This window comes from Haliotis rubra, unplaced genomic scaffold (genome assembly GCF_003918875.1).
Source record: "Haliotis rubra isolate DU_JTF1 unplaced genomic scaffold, ASM391887v1 Scf890, whole genome shotgun sequence".
Taxonomy (NCBI): domain Eukaryota; kingdom Metazoa; phylum Mollusca; class Gastropoda; order Lepetellida; family Haliotidae; genus Haliotis; species Haliotis rubra.
The window spans coordinates 102,177-122,833 of NW_025767624.1; the positions used below are offsets into that span (position 1 = coordinate 102,177).

Sequence of the window (20,657 nt, forward strand, 5' to 3'; positions counted from 1 at the left end):
AGCCATGGAGCTCATTGGCTATACATGCAATATGCCCCATCAGATCGCTGACGTTTTCATTCTTCATTCCGATATTGACCCGTGAAGATCCAGGTTAGAACTGGTCTTAAGCAACCCATGCTTGTAGTAAGAGGCGACTAACAGGATCCAGTGGTCAGGCTCCCTCACTTGGTTGAAACACGTCATCAAATTCCAATCGACCGATGCTCATATTGTTGATCCCTTATTTACAGACCGCCGCCGTGTAGCTGGAATATTGCTGAGTGCGGCGTAAAACAAACAATCAAACAACCATTCCAATTTTGAAACTGATTGACTGTTGAATCAATATTTTCTGCTTTCAAATTGAAGAAAATATACAAAACAATAAGCTATTACATATACTCCGTTGTATAATTGACTTCAGAGCGAGTTGCGAGGAACTCAGGTAGTTCAAGACTTTGAACGCTGTAAACAAGACACGAGGAACTCAGGTACTTCAACACTTTGAACGCTGTAAACAAGACACGAGGAACTCAGGTAGTTCAACACTTTGAACGCTGTAAACAAGACACGAGGAACTCAGGTAGTTCAACACTTTGAACGCTGTAAACAAGACACAAAAACAAGTGTTTGCTGATGTTTTATTCATCCCTTCGAGTAAGGTCAAGTCTTGAGGTATGACGTGAATCTGAATGTCCTGCATTTGTGTGATCCGTACTGGCGTTGTCAGTGTGTGTTGTGCATGAGATGTACGTGTGCTGTTAGTGTGTGATGTGAACGTGTGATCTGCATGTATCCTGCACGTGTGTAGTATTTATGATCGGGGAAAGCCACAGTGGCACCGACCGTCGATACAGTGGAGGGTGGCTAAGGGCGTACACACACACTGCATGAAGTGGTTCTCGTAGCGGTGGATGCAGTCAGCTTGTTTGTTACACCGCCCTGTCAACACAGAACACGACAAGGTCACACGTCGTAGACTCATTGCCACATCCGTGAAATAGAAACTGTCGAAACAGTCCAACAGTCTCAAGACAGTAATGAAACTGAAAAGCCCTTGAATAAGCACAGTATGAACTTAGTTCGACAAAACTAAACTCTTAAAAAAGGAAAAAAAGAGAAACGAAAAAGCCAAAAATACAGAAAAGTGTTAAACGTATTTAAGTGTCCTAAGCCGATTAAGACCTACATCAACGATTCCACACACGGAAGAACATGTGTATTGTTCGTCAATTTCGGGCTGGGGTCACAGAGGCAGGTACATGGGCTGTCCAGGCAGGAAATAGGATTGAAATATGCTGGGGAGGGGTCACAACTCGCCATGTTCGGGATGGGGGTCAGAGAGGCAGGTACATGGGCTGTCCAGGCAGGTGATAAGATTCAAATATGTTGGGGAGGGGTCACAACTCGCCATGTTCGGGCTGGTGTCACAGAGGCAGGTACATGGGCTGTCCAGGCAGGTGATAGGATTGAAATATGTTGGGGAGGGGTCACTACTCGCCATGTTCGGGCTGGTGTCACAGAGGCAGGTACATGGGCTGTCCAGGCAGGTGATAGGATTGAAATATGTTGGGGAGGGGTCACTACTCGCCATGTTCGGGCTGGTGTCACAGAGGCAGGTACATGGGCTGTCCAGGCAGGTGATAGGATTAAAATATGTTGGGGAGGGGTCACTACTCGCCATGTTCGGGATGGTGTCACAGAGGCAGGTACATGGGCTGTCCAGGCAGGTGATAGGATTGAAATATGTTGGGGAAGGGTCACTACTCGCCATGTTCGGGATGGTGTCACAGAGGACCGAGGCAGGTCCAGGCAGGAGACAGGATTGAACTGTGTTGGGAAGGGGTCACAACTCGCCATGTTCGGGATGGTGTCACAGAGACCGAGGCAGGTACAGGAGACAGGATTGAACTGTGTTGGGAAGGGGTCACAACTCGCCATGTTCGGGTGGGAACCACCATCTCCACAGATCCCGGAGGTGTGGTAGGAGGGTTGATTGTTAAATGGGTAGGTAGATGGGTAGGTAGTGTTAAACAGTGTGTTTCTGTCAGACACCTGAAGACGTACTGCATCTTGACTAACCTAAGTCTTGAACTTAACACTCATCGCGAGGACATTTAATAGCATCGTGTACGGACCAGCACTCCTTATTAGTATATTGACACTTACTAACATAATTAGACCCGTGAAGGTCCAAGGTTTTGATATTGTTCACTTGTTTGAGTGGCATTTAGAAGTTGGTGTGATGAACAACGAGGAGAGTTCTATGGATATACAACTTCTTTAATATAATATGAGCGACGTTTCCAGGTGTAGCTACTAACAGCGGTATCAAGCAAATGATGTACAATACTAGAGGCAAAGGTATATATACATAGTAAAGTTGAACAGGAAGTGATTGGTGTTTTTGCACAATTAATGAGGTTGATGTACAAGGTTGGAGTAAGCTATGGGGGATTATTGGGCGGAAGCCAGTGATATGACAGACAGGAGAATAATGGGATTAAGATTGCTTGGTGATGATTTGGTTGTATGCAGTTGGGAATGTAATATCCTTGGTCTCTGTTCATGGCCGGTTGGAGTCTCTTGATGTGAATGGCCTCTAGTAGCTTTCTGATCTTGTAGTGGGTGTGGTTACTGGTGAGTACATTGATGCTGTTCCATAGGATGTTGTGGTCTGGGTGAGCTTGGGTGTGGTCAGAGATGGCGGGGTTGGAGTCTTCTTCACAGAGGCTTGATGTTCTTTGATTCTTACAGGGGAGATAGGGGTCTTGAGGGTTTAACAGATGTACGAGTCTCCACAGTCACACTTTATGTGGTAAACTGTGCCTGGAACGGTCTTCTTTAGTTGTGGGGGTTGGTCTGCCATTGGCTTTTAGGATGTTCTGTATAGTAGTACCTCTCTGGAACCACAACATCAATTTTGACTTGGTGTTTTAAGAGTCGGCTGATGATCTGGTGGCTGGCTGAACCTATATAGAGCAGGCTTCATGATGAAAGCGGAGCTGTTTGTTGGCGTGTGGGGCTTGTTTATCGGGTTGAGGGTGGCGTTGATGGTGCGGTCTACAAGGCTGGCAGGGTAGTTGTTGTAGGTCTTAAAAGACATGGCGAAGATGTTGAAGTTCAGCTTCCAGTTGTTGTGATGTGGAGCTGATGTTTCTGGCACGTCAGGTTAGTGTAGCTATTATTCCTCTCTTGACTTGTGGGGGTGGTTAGATGAGTGGTGAAGATACTGATCAGGTATGGGAGTGGGCTTACGGTACACACTGGTCTGGAGCTTGTTGTTTTTTTTCTTTCTCTATTCTGACATCGAGGAAAGCTAGCTGGTTGTCTAGCCATCATTAGAAGTAGATTAGAGGAAATCCATACGACCTTAGATACCCACCTCACTCCTGACAGCAGCATCCGATTCATCAACTCCTGCATCAGCTCAACGTATTTCACCTGGCAAGACAAGATTCGGCAACAATCCATGGACTCCCCATGGGATCCAAACCTCTCACCCATCATCACAGAGATATATATGACAGACCTAGAAGAGAGCCCTACAGACATCGCCAATCTCCCTATCTGCTGGTATAGAGAAGTTGATGACACCTTTATCATCCCTCAACACCCTCGCATGAAGTTTACCATGGAGGAAGAAACAGAGAATTGTGCAAACATCAATCACTTACTGTTCAACTTTACTATGTATATATACCTTGCCTCTAGTATTGTACATCATTTGCTTGATACCGCTGTTAGTAGCTACACCGAAACGTCGCTCATATTATATTAAAGAAGTTGTATATCCATAGAACTCTCCTCGTTGTACAATATTGATCTTCAGTAACCCATGCTTGTCGTAAGAGGCGACTAACGGGATCGGGTGGTCAAAGTTCACTGACTTGGTTGACACATGTCATCGGTTCCCAGCTGCGCAGATCGATGCTCATGCTGTTGATCACTGGATTGTCTGGTCAGACTCGATTATTTACAGACCGCCGCCATATAGCTGGTGTATTGCTGAGTGCGGCGTAAAACTAAACTCACTCACCCACTCACTACTAACATAATTAACAAAGTACATAGTTGACGACGTTATATTTCTATTGAAGCACATAGCTATCTAAAACATCCTTCTAAAGACAGTTATACATGTCATTACATAGGTTCCCTGACAGGAGGAGCGCTATCTATGTAGGGTTACAGTGACATGATATCTGATGTCAGCTGCTGTTTCAGTGAAGTACAGAGGAAGTTGTTGTCTATAAATTGTGTCTCCCTTGCCATCCCTCAACTTCTGGGAAAACAATTTTAAAGAACTACATGATGATACCTAAATGACACATGAACACAAACAGGCCACAGTAGATTCCCGAAAACATGGCATCAAATCTATATACATTAAATACTCTCAATCCTGATGAATCAATGCTGATTACCGATCTTACATTTGAACTGAAATCAGTTGAATATAGTTGTGTATTCTAGCTACAAACCACAGACGGCGAGGGACAGCAGAATCGGCGTACACGTCACCATTCCGCAGCGTGGAAGGAATATCACTGTGAACTAGATAGATAAATACTAGAAGTACACATCGTCACAGGCACTGGCATTTGTTTATCATCTAAGTCACCTGACCTGTTTTATTGACAGGTTGACGGAACTAACGGTGTCATAGGGTCAGGTGTTTGTGTTTTAAATGCCTGTCATGAACACGACATTTTGCTATGTACGGTAAAATGTTTAATTTCGAGGTTGTTCAAATAGCAAAGCATACGTGAACCAACTATGAATAGAATGTACCCATTAAGACAACGTTAAAGTTCTATCGGTTTTATCACCAAGGAAGCGATATTCCACACTTAATTCCGACGCTATGAACTGCACGATTTAGCAGCAAACATATTGGAATGGTCATGTACCGGAAATCCGTATTCTTTGTCCAAAACCAATATGCAGCCACCAGAGTGATATTTTCATCAGCATGCTGCCTTGTGATGATCGTGTCTATCGGTGCTGCCTTGTGATGATCGTGTCTATCGGTGCTGCCTTGTGATGATCGTGTCTATCGGTGCTGCCTTGTGATGATGATCGGTCGTGTCTATCATTGCTGCCATGTGATGATCGTGTCTATCTGCTGCCTTGATGATGATCGTGTCTATCGGTGCTGCCTTGTGATGATCATGTCTATCGGTGCTGCCTTGTGATGATCGTGTCTATCGGTGCTGCCTTGTGATGATCGTGTCTATCGGTGCTGCCTTGTGATGATCGTGTCTATGCCGGTGCTGCCTTGTGATGATCGTGTCTATCGAAGGTGCAGTTCTAGTTAGGGTTCCTTCACTATACAACCATGCACACGCTAATGGCTACACCTAGCCTGTACCGTTAACGAAAACGTACTCAACACTACTGCTGAAAACTATACACATTCCTCATAGTTATATAATATTCTACGTATGTAGACGTGAATTACATCAATTGTGTTGTGTGTTTATAATTGTGATTATGAACCAGTTCGGAGTGTTACTGGACACTGCTACCCACTGTGGAACAATGTTATAAGTGAACTGCATTGTTTCTGTGTTCCAAGTTTCAGAAGCGGACAGTGGTGACTGTATTTGGAGTAAGACTGGCCTGTATGAGTCAACGAGAATATTCAGTGTAGTCTGACCGAGCGAGTTCTAGAGCAGAACACTCCTCGATTCTACATGGCTATAGAACACGTTTTGGTGTGGTTATTTAAGTGGACACACGAAATATTCATCCAGAAATGAGGAGCCTGATACAGGAATGTATGATGCTTATATTACCCACAGAAATCACCATGGAAGTGTTTGTAATGTTGATATCATCGTGTCTAACACAAATGCATGGTTCTGAGCCTTCACAATAGCCCGTGACATCCGAGGATAAGCTAACCGTAATAAATTGCGGGAACAAGATGTTAAATCAACCTTTTGTGGACTTTCTGTTGTGTACTTTTATTTTTATAAGGTGTGTTTTGGGTCGTAGCGCTCACTACTAACAACTCGGTGAACAGAGAAGGGTTGTATATATGAGATTCAAAGTGAATTCCGAAGCAATCATCCATTTTGCTTCATTGCACATGTGTTTCAAGTGATCGTTTCAGCTGTTACGTGCTCCAGATGGATATCTGTTTTGTTTCTACCCTGTTTCTTCGTAAGGTCCACCCAGGTTCTAGAGATCCCCATCGGAGACTTACAATATAACATCAGGAAAACTCTCTATGGCGTTATTATTGCGGTGGCGGTGGGGTCCACGGTACACAGAATTGTCATCAGAAGTTTGGAGAATTTTACAACCGCTTCTTTAAGTCGATCACTGAACCATTGCTATGCATTTTGTGGCAGTAAAAATCTCACCTGTGGATCCATTTACAGAAATACTGGTGCAGCACCTCCTCCCTCGGACAGGGACGCCTCTCTCTCTCTCCTGAGTGTGGGCAGCGAAGTTGTTTCTGGAAAAGCTGAAACAAGTTCCTTGTCCATGCAGCATTCCGACCTCTTCAATGCAAAACACAATGTCACCCAGCATGCCACCTTGATCACCTGGAGATTCTCGCCTGGAAACACTTTTTAGTACATAACACCCTCACCATTGCCACCCTGTAAGCGCACTGAATAAAACAACCGAGGTGCTACCTGTGACACTGAATAAAATAACCATTGCCACCTGTAACACTGAATAAAACAACCAGTGCCACCTGTAACACTGAATAAAACAACCAGTGCCACCTGTAACACTGGAATAAAACAACCATTGCCACCTGTAGCTTGCTGAATAAAACAACCAGTGCCACCTGCTTAACACTGAATAAAACAACCAGTGCCACCTGTAACACTGAATAAAACAACCATTGCCACCTGTAACACTGAATAGAACAACCAGTGCCACCTGTAACACTGAATAAAACAACCATTGCCACCTGTAACACTGAATAAAACAACCATTGCCCTTGACATGTAGTAAGCTCATACACTGTGGTATAACAGGCTACACAATATAATGTAAGGCCTATAGTGGTGTGTGTCTCTGTGTGTGCCAAAATGTGTGTGTATAGGAGGTGTGTGTCTGTGTGGACCGAGATGTGTGTATAGAAGTGGTGTGTGCCTCTGTGTAACAAGTGTGTAAAAGGGTGTGTGTCTGTGTGTGTACTGAGATGTGAGCATAGTTGTGTGTGTAAAGAAGGTGTGTGTATGTGTGTGTACCGAGACGTGTGTGTATCGTGGTGTGTGTGTCTGTGTGTGTATCGAGATGTGTGTATAGTGGTGTGTGCCTCTGTGTACCAAGATGTGCCTCTCTGTGTGCCAGAGATGTGTGTTTGTGTGTACCGAGATGTGTGTATAGTGATGTGTGTGTACATTTTTATCTGATCTTATTAAGTCATAACAGGGGCAAGAAAAGAAGTAATAGAGATGATTTTCCCTTGGATACCGACATGCACAATTCGGATTATTTGAAATATGTCTATCAAAACAATGAGCGTTCAAGTCATTACAACCCAACCTAAGGCGAGCATGGATTCTTTGACAAAATCTAGATCCAAAGTTTTTATTAAAGAAAATATTTCCTTGTTTGGTCTGTAACGTGTTTTGAACGAATAAAAAGGAGCGATTGTAAGAACCTAAAACTGAAACATGTTCTGGAATTAAATCATGTATGTACACTCTCTCAAAAAAGAAACGCAACCCCTATCTAAATATCTGACATCATTTCTAGAATAAAGATGGTAGATGTAAGATTAGAATTTTCTTCAAAAGGCTATTAGCGTACCATTCCCATCTGATCAGTATCAAGCTCCCAAACGGAACCATTTTCACACATGATGACCTTTGTGTCCGTGTTATTTGAGAGAAGTGCGAAATTGTCATGTACCAAAATGCTAAAAAGCCTGTTGCACGTGCAAATCGTTGAAAACACAGTTCTCATGTAAGAGGGGTTTAAAGAAAACACGTAGGTTGTAATTTTCTGCTCTCATGGTAACATGCTCTGCAAATCAGAGTTCGAAAAATGCCCCGTTTGAGGTACGGCAAAATCGAAATATTATGCCATTGTGATCGCATTGTTGTTAATTGAAAGCTTTGGAACAATTGCCCGTCATCTAAACGTACACAAAACAACAATCTCGACTTTGGAATCGTTACACGGTTCCGTACAATTGAAGATCGTCCAGGAGCGGTAGACCTGGGACGTCTTCAGTACATGGGCTTTGTCGTAGTGTTTCGGCCCGTTGAATGACGGTAACTTCTTCTTCTGACTTCAACAATATATTAATATTCGATTTGCTGCTTTAAGCAGGGCATTTTCGAAACTTATTTGCAGAGCAAAATATGAGAAAATTACAAACTACGCGTGCTAAACCTACATGGTCAACGATTTACTGCTTTCGCGCATTTGTACATGATATTTCGCACTTTCAATGCTGCAGTCATGTTAATGGTTCGACTTACTGATCGAATGAAGAACGTGACCAACAGTATTTTGAAAGAAAATTATTATCTTTATTCAGAAATGATGTCGAATATTTAGATGAAGTTGGGCGAAGGAATATTACATACATGTTAATTCAGAACTCCTTTATTCGTTCAAAACACGTTCCATTTCAAACAAATATTTTCAACAATAAAACGGATCGTTATCCTTAACTCACTGTAGGTTGGCTGAGCACTCATTGTTGCGATGAACCATTTCGAGCCGGAAGGCCATGTCGGCAATCGAAAGAATCATCTCTATTATAACTTTCTTGCCCTGACCCGCTGACAATAAAATCGAATAATGTACACCACACATCTCGGCCGCAACACACATCTCGTACTGGCATCTTGAACCACTATACACACATCGATACACCTGGCACACCAGATACACGCATCGGCGTACGCATACACACATCTTTACACTATGCTCACATCTCGTACACGCAATTTACCGCCTCTTTGTTCTTTACCACCCGTACTCGACTCACACGTTACCTCTATACACGATTTTTATTTTGAACACACACCATATGGAAACGCTTACGTACTGGTAATGGCTTTGTATGTCAGTATGCAATGTTGTTTATTTTGAGCAAACGAAAAGAATATTTTGGTATGGCGCTGTTGTTTTGATGACATGTTTATTCGGTGTTTACAGTGACACTATTCAGTGTTTTGAATGACTGGTGTTTATTCGGTGTTTTACGTCGGTGTTACGAGTGACGCACTGTTTACGACCGGTACGAGTGACGCCTGTTGTTTTCGGTGTTTAATTGACGTGTTATTTTGATAAATGTTACAGGCTGGCACTGATTTTTATTCGGTACCGGGCTTGATATTACATGTTGCTAAAAGTGTTTCCGGAAATCTCCGGGTGATGATGGCGTGCGTCTTTGCGAAGAAGATGCTGCGATTTGTTCGCTTTCAGAAAACAGCGCTAAACACGCTACTCGGTCTATTGCGCAATATTTCTGAAATGGACTCACGGTTGCGCCGCAAACTCTCGGCATCGACAGAAAGCGTATAAAACTAACGGCATAGCGCCGTGGCTACCACCGCTAATAACGCCTGTTATATTGGTCTTTCCGTGTATCTCAGGTGAACGAAGCTGAGGTAGAAAACAAACACCGGGTATCCGTCACGGAACGGCAAATAACCGTCGATTCACTTTTGGTCTGCCCTGTTCACCAGTTGTTATTGACGCGTTTAAACTGCCTTATAAAATAAAGTACGCACGGCGAAGTCTGGGTGATTTAACATCTTCGTTCGCATGTTTTTGTAACCAGCTTATCTCGGCTTTGATAGAGACGACTAACCGAAACAGCTCATTTATGTTGAGCACAGTATCGAACACTTTAACATTTCTGATGAACAACGAAGTATCGCTGCATTCTGGCTGTCGGCTCTCATTTCTGGTCGGTATATTTCTGTGTTGATCATAATAACCGCACCAAACGTGTTCTGCCAGCATCAAGTCATTAATACCGCTCGCTCGTCGGTTGCTGGAGATATTCTCGTTAGCGACGATCTTCAAATACGGTCACCACTGATCTTTCTAACACTGAACAAGTAATGCGGAACTACTCTTCACGGTGGTGGCAGTCAATATTGCGGCGGTTCGCAATCTGATAAACACGCAACACGCGAATTACGTCTACCTTCCGTGATGTTCCGCTATAACATGGTATTGATGTTATTTAACGGCAGGTAACGATAGCATTGTGCGTAGTTTATGATGAGGAACCTGGCTGAACTGCGCCAACGTCTGGGCAACCGATAGTCCCGATAAATCTGGCATCCTGTGGGTAAGATCTGCGATCATCTGGGCTTTGGCTGTTCATTTGGGCTCGACACGATATCTGGTAACACCGATATTGAACGGCGCCGATAATTTTGATGGCATCTGGCGGCACCGACAGGTACGATCATCTGGGCAGCACCGGCCATGATCATCTGAGCAGCACCGATAGCACGATCATCTGGCGCCGACCAGGCACGATGATCGCTGGCGCCGATAGATGCGATAAATGGGCGCAGACAGGCTACGATCATCTGGTATCGCCGACCGTTCGATCATCTGGGCGTATGCTGATAATGTCACTCTGAACGCCCGGTTTTGAACTGCTTTCCGGTGCATGATGTTTGCTGCTTGCATCGTAGTTGAAACCAGTGAATATCGCTTTCATGATGATGGCGCACCCGGCGTTATGTGGACGGTGCAGCTGTAAACACTCGAAATAACGAAAATATTGAACTTGGGCATTTAAGCGCTGACTGCTGTTTACCGTTAATTCGTCGACCTGTCATCATCGGGTAAATCACCCATTATATTGCTACGAATATCTATTCGCAGTGATCATGCGCTGCGTATGCGCCAGTGATTTTGTGTATATTCGGTTTCGGTCAATGTTTGAATCGTAATCGCTGATTGAGGACCATTTAATGTTAGCTGGCAATGTTTTCGGGGCTCTACTGTGTGTTGTCGTGGTAGGCCAGAGTATGTTTAGGCTCAGTTCTTTAAATTATTTTTCACGAAGTTGCTGGCTTTCATCGCTTCGAGCGGCTCATGCTTCAGCCAGCTACATGGGCGCTTTCGCCATGACTCGAGATATGTAATGACGTATGGATGTTTAGATATTATGTGTAGATGGTCAGCGATTGGTAGTGATTGATTGGTGGTTGGTTGCGCTCGTATACGCCAGCTGAAGCGACTACGTCTGCTTCATGTCGGTCTGAACCAACAATCGGCGGCGAACCGACGTATTGATCAACCGAAGTCATTGGGCATTGTCTGACGGCCTCTTGTTTTAATGAGGTTTTTGAATCAATATTATTTTAACAGTGATTAAACTGCTTTAATATAACTATGAGCGACGTTCGATATTGTCTTTAACGATATCCGATGACGCAACACTGAAGGCGGGTATATACATGGTAAGTTGAACGTGGTGATTGATGTTTGCGCAATTCTCTGTTTCTTTCTCCATGATGCTTCATGCGGTGGTCGAAGGATTGGTAAAGGTGATGTCGGCTTTCTCTATACCGGCGAATTGAGGGTGGCGTCGATACCGGGAACCGCCTTTCACAGGTCTGCCGATAATGTAATGTATAGATTGAAGATTTTCATCCCCGTGGGGGAGGTCCGTGAGTTGTTGCGGGATCTTTAACCGAATTATCCGACGAGATGAATCGGGCTGCTGCTGTCGGGAAGTGGTGGTCATCTGGGTGGTAATGGTCAATCTACTTCTACAAGGCGAACAACCGGCTTAACCGATAAAATGAAAGGCTGGCTTTCCGAACCGGTGACCAGCGCCACCCTTTCCATACTTTGATGCATTGTCTTCTGCTCATCAACCACTACAAAATCGGGAAGAATATTAATACGCCTGACGTGTAAGCTCAACCATCACGGCGGCTGAGCTGTTCAACATCTTCATAAATAGACACTACGGCTGCATCGCCGCCCTCCGGCCGGCTGCCCCGCTAACCGCTAAATGACTACGGGCAAAGCCACCAGATCGGCAAACTCTTCATTACCAATTTGGCGATGTTGTTGATTTCGAAGTGCTTTACTATGCGAACTCTAAGCAATGGCGAACCAACCACAACTAAAGAGACACGGTTGCCATCGGTGGGCTGTGGAACTCATTGCGTCTCGTTAAACTTCAAGACCCTCTATTGAATCAGAACATCGGCTTCTGAAAGACTCGAATTCATCTTCTGACACACTCCGCGTTTTCACAATCTGTTCCGGCGTCCGCCATGCCGCCGAAGCTGGAAGATAATCGAGACTCTGACGCCGACCATGAGACCGAATATTCCACTTTGCGCTATTCAACTCATCGCCAACAATCTTAATCATTGGTCTCACCGTCTGGTCTTATCGCTGACTTCCTTCCAATAATCCCCATGTACTCGGCTTGTGCATCCGACCTCGTTAATTGTGCAGGCATCAATCGCTTGCTGTTCAACTTTACTAATAATATGTACAACATCTGGCGCATCATTTGCTTGACCGCTGGTGTAACTACGCCGAGCGTCGTATCATATTCCGCTATTGAAGTTGAAGCGTAATCCATGGAACCCTCGCATAGTTGTTCATCACTGGCAAACCGCTCCAGCTGGTGTCAATAATCGTGACGGACTTCGCGAATCCTGTATGTTGATGAAGTGTCGGCCTGCAATAGGGGTGCTGGTCAATGTGATAAATGTTTTCGCGATGATGTTAAGTTCAGACCGGGTTAGTCAGATGCGTATATTTCGAGTGATCGACGAAACACGCTGAATTTTACCTGCCCGTCTACCTATCGCCGCCACCGGTCTGTGGAGATGGTGATTTCAACATGTTAATACTGGTTCGTGGTGATCGGTCGTTGACGATGATTATTGCTCAGGGGGACGTTATTCATACGTTGAGTCAACTGTGATGGCGGTTGTTCTTTATTGACGGGCGGCTTTACTGCTTTCACGGTTGACGACAACAATGACTTTCTCGACTCTGTGGATACAACTGGTATGATCCCCAACACGGTCCCCTGTACCCTGCCTCACGTGACCCCAACCGAACATGGCGGTTGGATTCAATCGTCCCCTGCGCTGCGCGAACTGACGGTTACTCGATTATTTAACCCGAGCATCGGCGATGACCTCTGGCGGTTCGATCATCCCCATTTAACACAGTTGATCATTCTACTATATTCGAACCCCAACCGGTATGGCGGTTGAACATCTGGCTGGTTCAATCCGTACTCGTCTCTGTGTTGCCATCGAGCGGTTAATGACCTTTCAACACGGAACTAATCATTTCCGTACCTATCGTCTCGCTGGCTGGTATGTGACCAGTGACCTTCAACGATTCCGATCTGTCCCCTGGCCTACTCGTCTCGTGAATACAACCCGGCATCGGCGGTTGACGCTTCAACACCGGTTCAATCTGATACGTCTGAACTGACGGTATGAAGCGATGTGACCCGCTCTAACACTGATCCTGTCCCCGTTCTATACTCGATGCCATCATCAACGGTTGACCCTCTAACACCAATCTTTCTCCGGCGTCGTTTTCAATGGCGGTCAATTGCTCTATTTGTTGACTCTATAGACACAACCCGAACGTGACGATAACTCTAACGGACGATCGATACACTGACGCTATCGTTGATTTAACCCGGTTGTCGACCTTTCTAACGATTCGATCGTCTACTTAACGCTCGATTAATATGACACAACCGGTATGTTTACCGGATTCAATCCTATGCCTGCTCATTCTCTGTTGTTTACCGGCTTGAACGTGACGTGTGAACCCTCTGTCCTGATATCCTGTCGATTATACTGGTGTGTTTATCGATACGCCGCCTGCTACTCGTCTGGCGACCCCAACCAACGATATTACTCACAAAACGGTTCAGTCATATCATACCCTCGTCTCTGTGCTAACCAGGCGTAACGGTTGTGACCGCTCTAACTGCAGTTGACTTCATTCTCTGTTAACTGGCATGGCGGTTAACGCTTCTAACACGGTTAATCAACATAGATATGTTGACCTAACCGAGCGTGGCGGTTCGACCTTCAACACGGTTGATCTGACTCTATTACTGCCTCGGTCTGTGAACCACAACTTCCGAACGTGACGGTGACCTCTAACACCGGTTGTGTTTTCATCCCGAACATGGCGGATGTGTTCCCCAACACGGTTAATCTGTCGCCGTACTGCTCGTGCATCTGTTGCCATCGGTGACCTTCTAACTGGTTAATCATCTGTCTATTATGCGACTACAACGTCTGTGGACCCCAACTGAGCATGGCGGTTGAACGATCCTGTCTACTGCTATGGAACCCCCAACGAACATGGCGGTCTTCTAACACGGATCCTGTCTATGCTCGATGCTCTGTGACACCGGCTAACATGTCGGTTCAATCCATACCTGCTCGATATATTATTAACCTCTTTAGTTAATCTGCTTGCTCGATGTTAACTTCGAACGGCGAAAACGGTTCAGTCACCGATATACATAGCGCGCCTTTCGATTAATACCAATTTAGACCGAACATGGCGGTTGTGACGCTACAACGCGGTTCAGTCTGATACATATTGCCTTAGCATCGGTCATACTTGGCATTTTGGCGAACATGGCGAGGTTGTGACCTTCCCAGCACGGTTCAGTCATTCCTGTACTATGGAATATGCGATTTTGGCCGAGCATGGCGGTTGTGACCCTTCCCAGCACGGTTCGATCGCAATGCATAGCCCGCTATCGATTAATATTTTAGCGAACATGGCGGTGACCCTCCCCAACGGTTCAATCCTGTCTCCGTTCCTGCCTCGATTATATGACGACCATCGAACATGGCGGTTGTGACCTTCCCTGGTTCAATCATCTCCGTGCCTGCCTCATCTGTGACACCATCCCGAACATGGCGGTGACCCTTCAACACAGTTCAATCCGCAATCTGTACCTCGGCCTTGTGACTAGCCAGCATGACGGCGGTTGGCGGCCTCCCCAACACAGTTCAATCGCAATGCACTGTACGCGCGATATATGGCAACATGGCGAGTTGTGACCCTTCTAGCGCGGTTCAATCCTGTCTACTTGCATCGATCTGGAATTTCAGCGAACATGAAGAAGGTTGTGACCCTTCCCAGCACGGTTCAATCGCAATGCAACGCATACATCGATTCTCTGTGACACCGAACATGGCGGTGAATCCCTCCCCAGCACGGTTCAATCGCATTAACCGTACTCGATTATGGCGATTTGGCGGGTATGGCGAGTTGTGACCCTTCCCAACGCAGTTTAATCCTGTCCCTAACCTGCCTCGGTCTGCTGACCCCAACTTGGTATAGCGAGTGACCCCTCCCCAACACAGTTCAATCCATCTCCCGGCCACCTTGCCTCGGCCTCCACGAGCCCACCATCCCGTTTATGGCGAGTTGTGAGACCCTCCCCAGCACAGTTCAATCCACTGTCTCCCGTACCTGCCTCGGCCTCTGCTTGGCCACCACCCCGAACATGGCTGGCGGTTGGCGGCCCTTCCCAGCACAGTCCAAGTCCTGTCTCCCATGCCACGTACCTCGGCCTCTGTGACACCTAGCCGAGCATGGCGAGTGGTGACCCTTTGCAACACAGTTCAAGTCTGTCCCCTGTACCTGCCTCGGTCTCTGCTTGACACCCAGCCTGAGCATGGCGGGGATTAGTGACCCTTCCCAGCACAGTTCAATCCACCTTGTCTCCCATTTCCTGCCTCGGCCCTCTGTGACACCATCCCGAACATGGCGAGTTGGGACCCCCTCCCAACACAGTTCAATCCTGTCTCCCGTACCTGCCTCGGCATCTGTGACACCATCCCGAGACATGGCGGGGGTAGTGACCCCTTCCCAACCTGAGTTCAATCCCTGTCTCCCGGCGTACATTACCTCGGCCTCTGTGGCCCTGCATCCAGACATGTGTGAGTAGTGACCCCTTCCTAGCTTACAGTTCAATCCTGTCCCTGTACCTGCCTCAGTCTCTGTGACCCCCATCCCGAACACATGGCGGGGTTGTGACCCCTTCCCAACCTGGTTCAATCCTGTCTCAAGTACCTGCCTCGGCCTCTGTGACACCATCCCGAACATGGCGAGTTGCTGACCCCTCCCAAGCTTACAGTTCCAATCCTGTCCCCTGTACCTGCCTCGGCCCCTCTGTGACACCATCCCGAGCATGGCGAGAGTTGTGACCCCTCCCCACGCACAGTTCAATCCTGTCCCTGTACCTGCCTCGGTCTCTGTGACACCAGCCCGAACATGGCGAGTTGTGACCCCTCCCAACACAGTTTCAATCCTGTCCCTGTACCTGCCTCGGCCTCTGTGACCTTTGGCCGAACATGGCGAGTTGTGACCCCTTCCCAACACAGTTCAATCCTGTCCCCTTGTACCTGCCTCGGTCTCTGTGGGACCCCCAACCCGAACACATGGCGAGTGAGTGACCCCTTCCCAGCACAGTTCAATCCTGTCTCCTGTACCTGCCTCGGTCTCTGTGACCCATCCCGAACATGGCGAGTTGTGACCCCTTCCCAACACAGTTCAATCCTGTCTCCTGTACCTGCCTCGGTCTCTGTGACCCCAGCCCGAACATGGCGAGTTGTGACCCTTCCCAACACAGTTCAATCCTGTCCCCTGTACCTGCCTCGGTCTCTGCTTGACCCCCAACCCGAACATGGCGAGTTGTGACCCTTCCCAACACAGTTCAATCCCTGTCTCCCTGTACCTGTCCTCGCTCTCTGTGACACCAGCCCGAACATGGCGAGTAGTGACCCCTTCCCAACACAGTTCAATCTGCCTGTCTCCTGTACCTGCCTCGGTCTCTGTGACCCCTAACCCGAACATGGCGAGTAGTGACCCCTTCCCAACACAGTTCAATCCTGTCCCCTGTACCTGCCTCGGTCTCTGTGACACCAGCCCGAACATGGCGAGTTGTGACCCCTTCCCAACACAGTTCAATCCTGTCTCCTGTACCTGCCTCGGTCTCTGTGACACCATCCCGAACATGGCGAGTTGTGACCCCTTCCCAACACAGTTTCAATCCTGTCCCTGTACCTGCCTCGGTCTCTGTGACCCCAGCCCGAACATGGCGAGTTGGTGACCCCTTCCCAACACAGTTCAATCCTGTCCCCTGTACCTGCCTCGGTCTCTGTGACCCCAACCCGAACATGGCGAGTAGTGACCCCTCCCCAACACAGTTCAATCCTGTCTCCCGTACCTGCCTCGGCCTCTGTGACACCAGCCCGAACATGGCGAGTTGTGACCCCTTCCCAACACAGTTCAATCCTGTCCCCTGTACCTGCCTCGGTCTCTGTGACACCCAACCCGAACATGGCGAGTTGTGACCCCTTCCCAACACAGTTCAATCCTGTCTCCTGTACCTGCCTCGGTCTCTGTGACCCCAACCCGAACATGGCGAGTTGTGACCCCTTCCCAACACAGTTCAATCCTGTCCCCTGTACCTGCCTCGGTCTCTGTGACACCATCCCGAACATGGCGAGTTGTGACCCCTTCCCAACACAGTTCAATCCTGTCTCCCTGTACCTGCCTCGGCCTCTGTGACACCAGCCCGAACATGGCGAGTTGTGACCCCTTCCCAACACAGTTCAATCCTGTCCCCTGTACCTGCCTCGGTCTCTGTGACACCAGCCCGAACATGGCGAGTTGTGACCCCTTCCCAACACAGTTCAATCCTGTCTCCCTGTACCTGCCTCGGTCTCTGTGACCCCCAACCCGAACATGGCGAGTTGTGACCCCTTCCCAACACAGTTCAATCCTGTCCCCTGTACCTGCCTCGGTCTCTGTGACCCCCAACCCGAACATGGCGAGTTGTGACCCCTTCCCAACACAGTTCAATCCTGTCCCTGTACCTGCCTCGGTCTCTGTGACACCAGCCCGAACATGGCGAGTTGTGACCCCTTCCCAACACAGTTCAATCCTGTCTCCCGTACCTGCCTCGGTCTCTGTGACCCCCAACCCGAACATGGCGAGTTGTGACCCCTTCCCAACACAGTTCAATCCTGTCCCTGGTGTACCTGCCTCGGTCTCTGTGACCCCCCAACCCGAACATGGCGAGTTGTGACCCCTTCCCAACACAGTTCAATCCTGTCTCCTGTACCTGCCTCGGTCTCTGTGACCCCCAACCCGAACATGGCGAGTTGTGACCCCTTCCCAACACAGTTCAATCCTGTCCCTGTACCTGCCTCGGTCTCTGGTGACCCCAACCCGAACATGAGCGGTAGTGACCCCCTTCCCAACACAGTTCAATCCTGTCTCCTGTACCTGCCTCGGCCTCTGTGACACCATCCCGAACATGGCGAGTTGTGGCCCCTCCCAACACAGTTCAATCCCTGTCCCCTGTACCTGCCTCGGTCTCTGTGACCCCCAGGCAGAACATGGCGAGTTGTGACCCTTCCCAACACAGTTCAATCCTGTCTCCTGTACCTGCCTCGGTCTCTGTGACCCCCAACCCGAACATGGCGAGTTGTGACCCCTTCCCAACACAGTTCAATCCTGTCTCCTGTACCTGCCTCGGCCTCTGAGCCACTAGCCCGAACATGGCGAGTTGTGACCCCTTCCCAACACAGTTCAATCCTGTCCCCTGTACCTGCCTCGGTCTCTGTGACCCTAGCGAACATGGCGAGTTGTGACCCCTTCCAACACAGTTCAATCCTGTCCCTGTACCTGCCTCGGTCTCTGTGATCCCGAACCTAGTGACCCTCGGAACATGGCGCCTGGTTGACCCCTGACACCAGCCCGAACCGAGGTTGGCGACCTTCCCAGCACCAATCCTGTTGTCCCTGTGCCTGCCTCGGTCTCTGTGACCCCCAGCGCCCGAACATGGCGAGTGGTGGCCCCTTCCAACACAGTTCAATCCTGTCTCCTGTACCTGCCTCGGTCTCTGATGACCCCAGCCGAACATGGCGAAGTTGTGACCCCTTCCCAACACAGTTCAATCCTGTCCCCTGTACCTGCCTCGGTCTCTGTGACACCAGCCCCGAACATGGCGAGTTGTGACCCCTTCCCAGCACAGTTCAATCCTGTCTCCTGTACCTGCCTCGGTCTCTGTGACACTGAACTGAACATGGCGAGGTTGTGACCCCCTCCCAACACAGTTCAATCCACCTGTCCCTGTACCTGCCTCGGTCTCTGTGACCCCCATCCGAACATGGCGGTTGAGACCCCTTCCCAACACAGTTCAATCCTGTGCCCTGTACCTGCCTCGGTCTCTGTGACCTAGCCAGGCCGAACATGGCGAGTTGTGACCCCTTCCCAACACCAGTTCAATCCTGTCTCCTGTACCTGCCTCGGCCTCTGTGACCACCATCCCGAACATGGCGAGGTTGTGACCCCTTCCCAGCACAGTTCAATCTTGTCTCCCTGTACCTGCCTCGGTCGCAGGACACCATCCCGAACATGGCGAGTTGTGACCCCTTCCCAACACAGTTCAATCCTGTCTCCCCGTACCTGCCTCGGTCTCTGTGACCACCATCCCGGGACTTATGGCGAGTTGTGACCCCTTCCCAACACAGTTCAATCTTGTCCCCTGTACCTGCCTCGGTCCTCTGTGAGCCCCCCAATCCCGAACATGGCGAGTAGTGACCCCTCCCAACCACAGTTCAATCCTGTCCCCTGTACCTGCCTCGGTCTCTGTGACTACCATCCCGAACATGGCGAGTTGTGACCCCTTCCCAACACAGTTCAATCCTGTCTCCCTGTGTACCTGCCTCGGTCTCTGTGACACCAGCCCGAACATGGCGAGTTGTGACCCCTCCCAACACAGTTCAATCCTGTCCCTGTGTACCTGCCTCGGTCTCTGTGACCCCAACCCGAACATGGCGAGTTGTGACCCCCTTCCCAACTTTGTGGTTCAATCCTGTCCCCTGTACCTGCCTCGGTCTCTGTGACCACCAGCCCGGAACATGGCGAGTTGTGACCCCTTCCCAACACAGTTCAATCCTGTCCTCCTGTACCTGCCTCGGTCTCTGTGACCCCAACCCGAACATGGCGAGTTGTGACCTTCCCAACACAGTTCAATCCTGTCCCCTGTACCTGCCTCGGTCTCTGTGACACCAGCCCTGAACATGGCGAGCTGTGACCCCTTCCCAACGTGCACAGTTCAATCCTGTCTCCCGTACCTGCCTCGGCCTCTGTGACACCATCCCGAACATGGCGAGCGCTGTGACCCCTTCCCTGCAACAGTTCAATCCTGTCCCTATACCTGCCTCGGTCTCTGTGACCCCAAGCCCGAACATGGCGGTTGTGACCCTTCCCAACACACAGTTCAATCCTGTCCCCTGTACTCAGCCTCAGTCTGCTGTGACCCCAACCCGAACATGGCGAGTTGTGACCCTTCCCAACACAGTTCAATCCTGTCCCCTGTACCTGCCTCGGTCCTCTGCTGACGCACCAGCCCGAACATGGCGAGTTGTGACCTTCCCAACATACAGTTCAATCCTGTCCCCTGTACCTGCCTCGGTCTCTGTGACACCATCCCGAACATGGCGAGTTGTGACCCTCCCAACACAGTTCAATCCTGTCCCCTGTACCTGCCTCGGTCTCTGTGACCCCAACCCGAAAATGGCGAGTTGTGACCCCTTCCCAACACAGTTCAATCCTGTCTCCTGTACTCCTGCTCTCGGTCTCTGTGACACCATCCCGAACATGGCGAG

At 48.6% G+C, this 20,657-nt stretch overlaps 1 protein-coding gene across 1 annotated transcript in view; it reads right to left on the reverse strand.

Annotated features, from left to right (window-relative positions):
* Nucleotides 1–609: 609 nt before the first annotated feature.
* The window catches only part of LOC124263626, a 40,028-nt gene continuing 19,980 nt past the window's right edge, over nucleotides 610–20,657 (reverse strand). Inside the window, exon 3 of the mRNA XM_046698274.1 lies at nucleotides 610–924. Within this exon, the coding sequence (XP_046554230.1) occupies nucleotides 797–924 (128 nt within the window). The 3' untranslated portion in view covers nucleotides 610–796. The remainder of the gene's footprint in view (nucleotides 925–20,657) is intronic.